General features: G+C 54.5%; 1 protein-coding gene across 2 annotated transcripts in view; it reads left to right on the forward strand.

Moving 5' to 3' along the window:
- The window catches only part of DENND2D (DENN domain containing 2D), a 12,396-nt gene extending 2,732 nt beyond the window's left edge, over positions 1-9,664 (forward strand). For both annotated transcript variants that reach the window (XM_023941941.2, XM_086861941.1), the window contains 11 exons: positions 1,817-2,001; positions 2,437-2,549; positions 2,665-2,734; positions 3,769-3,846; positions 3,936-4,076; positions 5,995-6,143; positions 6,269-6,446; positions 6,900-6,941; positions 7,562-7,652; positions 8,084-8,323; positions 8,893-9,664. In XM_023941941.2, coding sequence (XP_023797709.1) covers positions 1,817-2,001; positions 2,437-2,549; positions 2,665-2,734; positions 3,769-3,846; positions 3,936-4,076; positions 5,995-6,143; positions 6,269-6,446; positions 6,900-6,941; positions 7,562-7,652; positions 8,084-8,323; positions 8,893-8,954 — 1,349 coding nt within the window. In that variant the 3' untranslated portion in view covers positions 8,955-9,664. The remainder of the gene's footprint in view (positions 1-1,816; positions 2,002-2,436; positions 2,550-2,664; positions 2,735-3,768; positions 3,847-3,935; positions 4,077-5,994; positions 6,144-6,268; positions 6,447-6,899; positions 6,942-7,561; positions 7,653-8,083; positions 8,324-8,892) is intronic.
- Positions 9,665-10,225: the final 561 nt, after the last annotated feature.

The raw sequence follows: 10,225 nt of genomic DNA on the forward strand, positions 1-10,225 counted from the left end.
TGCAGGAGGCAGAGCTGCAGCCTGGTGTGACCGGGCTCTCCAGAGCAGCAGGTTTGGCTTGTTTGCTTGCAAACCCCATGGACTAAATGCAAATCCAGTCCTTGCTGGAAGGCACACCTGGTGTTCTCTGAAATGCAGAGTGGAACTGGATGGGCAGGATTTAACTGCATTTTCACCTTGCCCTGGTCATGGGAAAACAGCCAGTGCCAGTGCCCAGTGTGGATGGGGGACACCAGCAGCCCTCCCGTGGCCCAGCCTTGTTCCCTGGGGTGCCCCCAACCACCACCTCCTGCCTGGGTCCGAGGTGGGACTAGATCAAAGCCATTGCTGGAGCATCCCAAGAAGAGCAGAAGAAGCAATGCACATCTTATCAACCTCTTCCCTGGCCTGGAGCACCCCCTTGGGCAGGTCCAGGATGATCCCCAGTGAGGATAAACCAGAGGTATCCTCAGCCAGCTCCTGTCCTTCACCTGCCTCAAAGGGACCTCTTGGGGATAAATTTCACCTTGCCAAAGAGGAAAACTTTGCATGTGGAGGTGGGGCAGCCCCAGGGTGCACAGAGGGGTTTCTTTGAGCATCTCCCCCACCCCGAGCTGGGAAAGGCATTCCTGGTCCCTGGGCAGGAACATCCTGTGATGGGACCACGAGTGTCACCTCTTCCTATGAGCCTTCTGCTCCCATCAGCTCCCAGTGACCTGGAACAAAGGCTGGAGAGGTGTTTCTAGGCTGGTGGTAGCTCTGGAGCTGGAGGAACATGAAGGCAGGGTGTCCACCAGGACTGTTTCTGGAGGAGGGTGCCACACAAGGAGAAGGATAATGGGAGTAGCTGATCACAGCCATGCCTTGCCCTAACCCAGCTGTGGCACAACCAGAAGAGCCCAGGGATAAACTCTGGGATCTGGGGACAAACTGCAAGAGGCAGTAATCTCATCCAGCCACATACATCCTCTCCTTGCTATTCCTAAAAGAACAGCTCAACTTTTCTGCTCCAGCCCCCCACCATAGTCAGAGCTGGGACAAGAACAAGGGTACAAGGCAGGCACAAGTGGTGTCTGGGAGAGGAGAGAGCTGTGGCATGGCCTGGCTGCAATCTCTGGCATTTAACTCCGTTCCAGCCCTTGGATCTCACTGTGGCCATTCCAGGGCCCATGGAGATGCTGGATGGGGCTGTTTCCCCTCCTGTTCCTGGCTGTTCAGGGTGTGACAGCTGATGCTTCCCAGCTCACCTCCCCAACCAGCCCAACAAGAACTGGGGTGTAACCTCCAGGAACTGCTTTGCTTTGGGAGCTGTGGTTTAGGGAAAACCCTTGAGTAGCTCATTTGCAATCAGCAGTTCCCAGGACATTCGGCAGGGAGAGGTTGGGATTCACCTGACTGGAGCTTTAGGAGGTGCTCAAACAAGATCTTGGCTGGTTTTTCACTGATTACTTCCCCTAAGGGAATAAAATTAACTGCTATAAACACATTCCCACACCTCCCTGCAGATGTTTAATGCAGAGTCCATCTGCTCTCCTCATTCCATGTGCCTGCTTTGCTCTGGGCATTCTTCTGCCCTCACTGGGCTGGGGCAAAGGAAAGCTGGGGGTGTCTTAAGATTTTTCCTAAAAGACTCATAAAAGGCATTTCTCTTTCCTTTTCATGTCCCCTGCTGTTCATTTTTGGGGACCAAAAAGTCCTGAGCACCAGGACCTGGTTCCCTCCAGCCACTTCAGCCATTTCAAATGGAACTCTGCAGCTCCTCCCTTGCCCTCAGGTCACCTCACACCCCCCATTGCACTCTGATCTGATTTTTTTTTTTTTATCTTTTTGGTTTCAGAAGGAAAAGACGGGGCCTCTGCTGCAGAAAACACCCCCCCCCAGGTACCACAGGGGAAGCTGGGAGAGCGGAGCTCGCTCTTCTACTCTGCTGGACAGTTCTTCTTCGAGTACCTGGTGGTGGTGTCGCTGAAGAAGATGCCAGATGGACACTATGAACCCAAGATAACCTACCAGTTCCCAAAGGTACTTAGTCCTGTGTTTCTGATAAAATGAATTCCACATTTAGAAGAGAAAGGGATGTTGTTCCTTCCCCATCATTAAAGCTGTAAAAGGAGAAAAGTGCCCCATGGCCTTGAGTCACAGCCCCAAACCCCAGGAGCAAACTCCCAGGAGTTGTCCCCGGCCTCCTGTCCCAAAAAGGGGCAAGATTTCCCCAACGGTGGGGAAATCATACCTCAGGGAGTGGCACAGGAAGAAATCCCAGTTTTCAGAGGGTCTTTCTGCTTTGCCTCATGGTCCATGGGGTGAAAGTCAAAGTTTGGATTTTTGGGAGGTGCTTGTGCATCCTTCAGAGCTGGGGGTCGCTTTGAGACAGACCCCATTTCACCAACCCCACTCCGTTCCTGGTGACAATGGGAACTCTCCATCTCCCTGACTCTTGGCATCGCTTCCTTCCAGCGTGAGAACTTGCTGAAGGGCCAGAAGGAGGAGGAGGAACGTCTCCTCCAAGCCATCCCCCTCTTCTGCTTCCCTGATGGCAACAACTGGGTCCCTGTCACTGAGTTCACCAGGTACTGCCCCACTGAGGGTCTGGGCTGGGGTCCTCACCCTGATGGACTCGTGAGAGCTGGAAGGACCAGCTCAGCTCAGCCCAGTCCATTCCAGCCCCGTTTTCTCTCCTTGCAGTGAAACCTTTTCTTTTGTCCTGACAAACGTGGATGGCAGCAGGAAGATCGGCTACTGCAGGCGGCTGCTGGTGAGCCCTCCCCCCACCCCTCCAGGGGTGTGGGGACACATCACCCCCTGCCATGCCCAGAGTTCAGCTCCTGGGGATGTGCCTCAGAAATGAAAGTGATGAGAAGCAGCCAGAGGGTGCCTGAAGGGGGCTGTTAAAGCTCTTTGCTGAAGCATCACTTGGGTGTTGGATGGGGGAAACTGAGTGTTGACAAAGCCTGTGGATGTGGCACTTGGGGACAGAGTTTAGGGGTGAATGTGGTGGCTCTGGGCTGACTTTTGGCTTTTGAGATCTTGGAGGGCTTTTCCAAACTGAACAGTTCTGTGATTCCCCACTGGCTTCCACAGCTTCCCTGGCTCCTTTCCCTTGTCTGCAGTGGCAGGATGGCTGCAAATCCCACTTGGGATCAGGATGGGGATGTCAGTGCAGCCATCCAGGTGCCAAAGAGCTGGGAGCTGTCAGCCCCATCCCCAAAAACTGCACCTGAGCAATGGCTGTTTCTCAGCTCAGGGCTTTGACCAGCTCAGGGGCTCTGAGGTGCAATGGCCTTCCCTGGCTGCTTTAAACAGGGACATAAATCCAGGAGGACATCCCTGTGCCACAGCCTGGGGAATTGCTGGATCCACCACCCCTTCATCCTGGGAGCTGAATGTCTGGAGGGCTGAAAGTGCAGGAAGCAAACAGACCCAGGATAGTCCACTTGGAAAGGAAAAAAAAAGCCGGAGGATTCATTCCCATGGCCCCTGATGTAGCAGGATTAACCCCAAGGATGGTGGGGCAGGATGTCTTGGAAAATGTCTGGGTGGGAGGAGAGTTTGGAAATATGGCAAAGGACTTTGCACCAAAATAATTAACAGCTTAGACACTCAAATCACTGTCTCTGGGCACCCTCTGCTTTTCCAGCATCAGCTGCATCCTTGGCCTTGGTCCTAGCTTTGAAAATCCCCCAGTGAGTGACTGGGAATTCGAGGGGAGCAAGTGGGGATCCCTTTGGAGAGTATGGAGCTGTTGCAGGGGCTGGGAGATGCTCAAATCCTTTTCCTACACTCTTGCAGCCATCTGGGCGTGGTGTCCGGCTCCCTGAGGTTTTCTGCATCATCAGCTGCCTGGGCTGCTTTGGGCTCTTCTCCAAGGTAGGGACGTGGTGGCTCTGGCCCAGTGGTGGCCCTGGAGATTCTCCTTTGTCTGCTGGGGATTCCTGGCTCACACCTTTCTCACCCAGATCCTGGACGAGGTGGAGAAGAGGCGCCAGATCTCCATGGCAGTGATCTACCCCTTCATGCAGGGCCTGCGGGAATCGCCCTTTCCAGCTCCAGGGAAAACTGTCACAGTCAAAAGCTTCATCCCCGAGTCGGGCACTGAGGTTGGTGGGGATCGGGGGCACCTCCTGGACTACTGCAACATCGGGAGCCCAGGCTGCATCTGGGAGCATCCTCCACACGTGCAGCACCCAGGGGTGCTCAGCGCAGCAGGGCAGGCAGGGGCAGGCGCCAGGGGCCTCATCCCTTGGGAATGTGGGTGTTACCTCCCTCCTGATCCAGGAGAGAGCAGTGAGGATGAGGATGGAGCCCATCCCCAGGGGATGCTGCCCCATCTTTGCATCCTCTGCAGCTCCCCCAGCCTGGAGCTGGAGCTGCCACACAAAAACGTCTCCACATCCTCTCCATGCTGGGACATGCCTGGCCCTGATGCCAGAGTAGGATCTTGTGCCAGGGGCTGGGAGCTGCTCCTGCTCCTGAGCCAGCATCACCTCCTCCAGCAGGAGCACAGTGCTGCCAGGGCTGTCATGGGCTGCAAACTTCTTCCCAAAAAAGGTGGCACAGCCTGTCCAGCGCAGTGGTGGAACCACCATCCCTAAAAGTGTTTAAAAAACACATGAACGTGGCTTGGGCACTTGGGGATGGGTGTTAGTGGTGAGTGTGGGGTTGATGATCTTAGAGGGCTTTTTCAACCCTGTTGATTCCATGATTCCATGATTATTCTCTTCTCCATACCACTGTACCCAGCTCCCAGTCGATTCCTGCCTGGTGTAGCTGGGCAGGCAGCTGCAGGTGTGTGACAAGCCCAGTCTTTTCCTGTGAAGAAAATATCTGATCCAGGCATGGATGAGAAGATCTCATCGTGCCCATGCACAGCCCAGACCCACATGGGAACAGCCTTTTAATTTGCTTTTTCTTTCCCTTGTGGCAAAGCCAAGCTGGAAAAACGGGGAAGATCCACTCTGGCACTGGGCAAAATATCCTCAATGCTGACTGTGCCCTGCCAGGGAGGGCCTGAGAGCAGGATGCCTCCTCTCTAGAGCAGTTCAGCAGCTGCTGATTTGAGTGATTTCTTCATCAGGGATCTTGTGCAAGACTGCAGGTTGCTCAATGTTCTGTCCCAGGGCCATGGTTGGAAGCACAGCCTGGGCTGCCAGAGCAAGGAGGAATGAGGATGTTCTTCGAAAGAGCTGCACTCTGGGGCTCCAGGCAGGGTCTGCAGCGAGGCAAGGAGATCACTGAGAGCAGGAAAGGAGGGGAAATAAATCCTGGGTTCTGCTTGGGCTGAGGGCTGGGGATGAGACAGGACTTGTGCTGAAAAGGGGCTGTGGAGCCCAGCCAAGCCTGATGCTGTGAAGATGCTGCTTTGGTGGGAAGGCAGATGGAGAAGGGAATTTTCCTACTGGAGGATGCGGAGAGGGGCCAGGACTGTCATGAACATCCCTGTTAACCCTTCAGTACTCACCATGTCTGGCTGCCACAGGGACTGACGGGACTGGGAGACTTGAGGGCAAAGCCAGCCCACCTGCAAATATCTGTTAGGTCTCTCACTTTTGGGACATCTTAGCCAGGAACTGCCAGGCTTACCCTGACTGAGAGACTTCAGAGGAAGGCTTTTTGGCATTTGTAGAAGTCACGCCCACCCCACTCCTCTCTTTCCTGGCAGCTCACAGATGAACTGTCAGACACTGAGATGGGACATGGCCCTGCCACCCCCTGGCAGGGACGTGGGAGTGCTGGAGAAAAGGGGAATTTGGGTTAAAAATCCAGTGCCCAAATAAAGAGCCCCCCAGTGCACATCACTGATGGCTTCCCTGAGCTGCCAGCACTGCACAGGGTGAATCTCCCAGCAGGATGAGGTGGGGTTTGTCCCTTGCACATGGACACAGTGAAGATGCTGCAAATGCTGGGTCACTAATTGAAAGCATTAATTGCTTCCAAATCACCTTCTCAGGGAGCCAGGGCAGGATGGGAGGAGTGCTGCCCCTCCTAAGTTGGGGTTGTGTGGCTCTTCCTTGGCAGCTCATCGAGCTCACACGGCCTGTGGACGCCCACCTGGAGCACGTGGAGTTCCAGGCTCTGCTCCAGCGACTCAGCCCTCACCTCATCTTGCACATCTTTGCCTCTGCCACACTGGAGAGACGGCTCATTTTCCTGGCTGAGGAGCTGAGGTGAGTCCTGATCTCTTTATTATAAAAATGCCCATAAAATGCCCCTGGAGTGGACACACAAGAGCTTGGAGTGGGATGTGTCCTCCTCCCCGCCGTGACACTCCCGCTGGCTGCCTGTCCCACAGTGTCCTGTCCCAGTGCATTCACGCCGTGGCTGCTCTCCTGTACCCCTTCACCTGGGCTCACACCTACATCCCCGTGGTCCCCGAGTGCCTGCTGGACACCGTGTGCTGCCCCACACCCTTCATGGTTGGCATCCAGATGCGGCACCTGCAGCGGGTCCTGGAGCAGCCAATGGAGGAGGTATTTCATGGGCGGGAGGGCAGCTGCACTGAGCCATCAGCTAATCCGTGTCCCCAGGTCTGGCTTGGCCCTGGGGCCAGAGGCTCTGACTGTGCCCTTTTCCCACCCAGGGAAATTAGGGTGTCCTCCACGTCCCCTCCTGTTGGCCCCTGGGGCGATGCCTCCGCACTCCCCTGGGAGCTGGCCTGCCCCTGTGGCTCCAGGAGCTGCTGTTTGGGTCATTCCAGTCTTGAAGCAAAGGAAGGCTGTGTGGGGACAAGCCACCAAACCTGCAGCAAAAGTTCTTGTGGGGAATGCCCTGGTCCCCCTGCCCATGTCCCTCCTGCAGAGAGGAGCTGATCCCTCTCCTGTCACCCTCGTGGGCTGGTGACACCAGTCCCATCCCAAAATGGGTGGGAGGAAGTCCAGATGTCTTGGCAGGGCTAAACCTGGTCACTCCCTGCTTTCTTTCAGGCTCTGATAGTTGATCTCTGTGAAGGGAAGATCATCCGGGCGGTAGGTCCTCCCTGTGGGGTGTGGGGCTGGGGGCGGCCTGGATAACCCCAGGAAGGGCCTTCTCTCCTTTGGTGTCGGCTACCTGGCAGCTTCCACATTTTTATATGGCTTCAAACTGCCAGAGGGCAGGGATAGATGGGATTTGGGGAAGGAATTCCTCCCTGTGGGGGAGGTGAGGCCCTGGCACAGGCTGCCCAGAGAAGCTGCGGCTGCCCCTGGATCCATGGAAGTGTCCAAGGCCAGGCTGGACAGGGCTTGGAGAGACCTGGGATAGTGGAAGGTGTCCCTGCCCATGGCAGGGGGCAGGAATGGGATGAGCTTTAAGGTCCCTTTTATCCCAAACCCATTTGGGATTTTGTGGTTGTATGATTTTGGGGCATAGCTATTTCAGTGGCACCCTCCCAGGGGGAACATCCACGTGAGGATGTACAGCCACCACACCTGGCCTGTGAGCTACAGCAGCAGGGTCCATGCACTGCACATCCCACACCCACATCTCTGCAGGACACTGTGAGGATGATTAATTAATGAACTTTGAAAGCCCCACTCATGGGCTGCCCCAGCACGTGCCCCCCTGAGCTGGATTCCCTCCGGTGCTTCACAGCCCTGTTGCTTTCCAGGTGGGAGATGAGGAGGAGATCCTGCCCGGGAAGCTGCAGAACGAGATGCTGACGTCTCTGAACAGGCACAACAACAACAACAACGTGCACAGTAAGGACGTCTGACAGGGTAAAACAGCCCCAGTCTGCCCTCCCCATGGCTAGAGACTTCAGCCAAGGGATTTTACTGAAGTCACCTGGTCTGGAATGTTTCTCCCCCTATTTCCTGGGGTAATCCCTTGGCTTTCCCTCTGTCCTCTGAAACACGAGAGCAGGAAAAGATAATTCTGCTGGCAAAATGGACTTTTGCTAATATTTGCTAACATCTATCTAATACTAGAATTAGAATACTAGAACGTTAAGATGCTGCCACCCTGGAAAGCAATACCCTGGAAAGCCAGGGCTCCTTCAGCAAAATCAGTCTGATCTTTGGTCAGTGGCAGAGGCTCTAAGCAGTTCCTTGGGGTGCAAAGACAGAGCAGGTTAAAACAAGCCCATGCTGTGTTCAGAGGTCCCATCTCCCCCTCTCGCGTTCCCTTCCAGCCTCGGAGCAGCTGAATGCCCTGGTGTCAGAAGCCTTTGTGCATTTCTTTGTGCGGCTGCTTGGGCACTACAGCTCCCACATCAAGTGGGGCAGGAGCGGCTCCGGCAGCTTCCAGGAACGAGCCTTCTGCAAGGCCATTCCCTCCAAGAGCTGCCGCAGATTCCTGAAAAAGTTTGTGAAGACCAACATGTTTTCCCTATTTATTGAGGAGGCAGAGAAGAGCAGGATCCCACAGGAAGGTAATGGTCCCATTTCTGTCCCCTCCCCTGCTGGCTGCTTCTCTGCCCTTTGATGTGAGACCTCAGGGCAATCCTGGGGAGGGAGTGAGGGATGGCACTATCCCTGTTTTCCCATTGTATTCCCAGTCTACATCACCATCCTGGCTTTTTGCTGGGTCTGCTGCTCTCTCCCTTCCTTGCTGGTGGGAAACACAAAACTGGAGTGAATACATGGGTTAAAACCTCTGGCTAACCCAGCACAATAAAGGCTGTTTTGGATGAGAGGGATGGGTGGCATTGCAAGCACTCCCATTTCATGGACTTGTAGAATCCCAGGATTCCAGCAAATTGGGTTGGAGGGACCTTTAAAGTGCATCTCATTTCACCCCCTGCCATGGGCAGGGACACCTTCCACTATCCCAGGCTGCTCCAAGCCCTGCCCAACCTGCAGGTTTCCACATTTCCCCTGTGTCCTCTCTGGGTGTCCCTAACCCAGCTTGGTTTGGGACATAAACACTTCCCAGGATTCAGGCTGTTCTGTATCCCCCAATCCAAACACCAGCACCTCATCCATTATTTCTCCTCCACAGCGTATTTCCAGCAGAAAATAAAAGAGTACCACGAACAGAAGAAGCACCGAAGGGACTCCTGAGGAGCAGGACTGGGACTGACACGTCCCTGCCAGCAGCACCACACTGGACACTGTTCCTGCCCACCTGGGCCTCCTGCACTGCCTGGGCAGCCCCACTGAGCACCAGTTCCACCCTTTCTTCCTCAGGGCATCACTGCACTGGAAATTCTGCACAGAACTAGTGCCAGGCTGGGATTTCTCTCCCAGTCGTGGTTGCTCCAGGAACAGACTGTGACTCCCAGTGCTTGGCCCTTCACAGTTCCCCCAGCACCTCACGCAGAGGGAGGGCAGCCAGAGCTGGCTCAGGACAACAGGGGTTTAGAGTGATTATTAGAAGGGGAAAAAAAGAGGAATGAGTAGGAAATAGCGTTACTTCTCATTAAAACAAACCAGGGGTGTGTAAATAAGGAACATCCCATTGCACAATTCCTGAGGTTTTGTTATTAACAACTGTTTTATATTGTTTTATTGAGCCATTGTTAAACACCAGCAGGAGCAGGTGGAGGGGGGGCAGTGGTTTCCTCTCGTGCAGCTGCTGCATCACTGGTGCGACACAGAGCAGAGTTTGGCTAAGGAAACAAAAATACTCATTTCCAGCAGGTTATTTATTTGTGCTGGAGCAAACTGTGAAGGCAACACGGTGGTGGGGTGTCAAGGGGGAAACAGCTGATCAACAGCTATGGGGAGGGAGGGAGGATTTGTTCCATCCCAGAGTAAAATATGTCACCATCCTCTTGGGTCTGGTCTTGGTGCCATCTTCTCTTAAAACCTTGCAGTTCCTCTCAGAAATGTGATGCCAGCAGCAGATTAAAGCCAAGAGATGGTTCTCCTCCTTTTTGAATACACTCACCCAGGAAATAAATACTGCAGCAGGGAAGCTGGGCTGGGGCTGCAGATCTGACTGGTCCCACCCACAAAAACCCAAGCCAGGAACTTCTCCCAGCACAGGCTGGGGACGAAGGCAGAGCTTCATCCTCCTCTCTGGGATGTTAGAGCCAAGCTGTCGCATCACTTGGTACCCACCAGGCATCAAAATACCAAAAACATCCTGGAATCATGGAATCTCAGACTGGTTTGGGATGGAAGGGACATGATCACCCAGTCCCACCCCCTGCCATGGGCAGGGACATCTTCCACTGTCCCAGGTCGCTCCAAGCCCCATCCAGCCTGGCCTTGGGCACTTCCAGGGATCCAGGGGCAGCCACAGCTTCTCAACCTGTGCCAGGGCCTCACCACCCTCACAGGGAAGAGTTTCTTCCTAATATCCCATCTAAAAACCTCCTGTTTTAGTT

Source organism: Cyanistes caeruleus, chromosome 24, assembly GCF_971803275.1.
Source record: "Cyanistes caeruleus chromosome 24, bCyaCae1.hap1.1, whole genome shotgun sequence".
NCBI lineage: Eukaryota > Metazoa > Chordata > Aves > Passeriformes > Paridae > Cyanistes > Cyanistes caeruleus.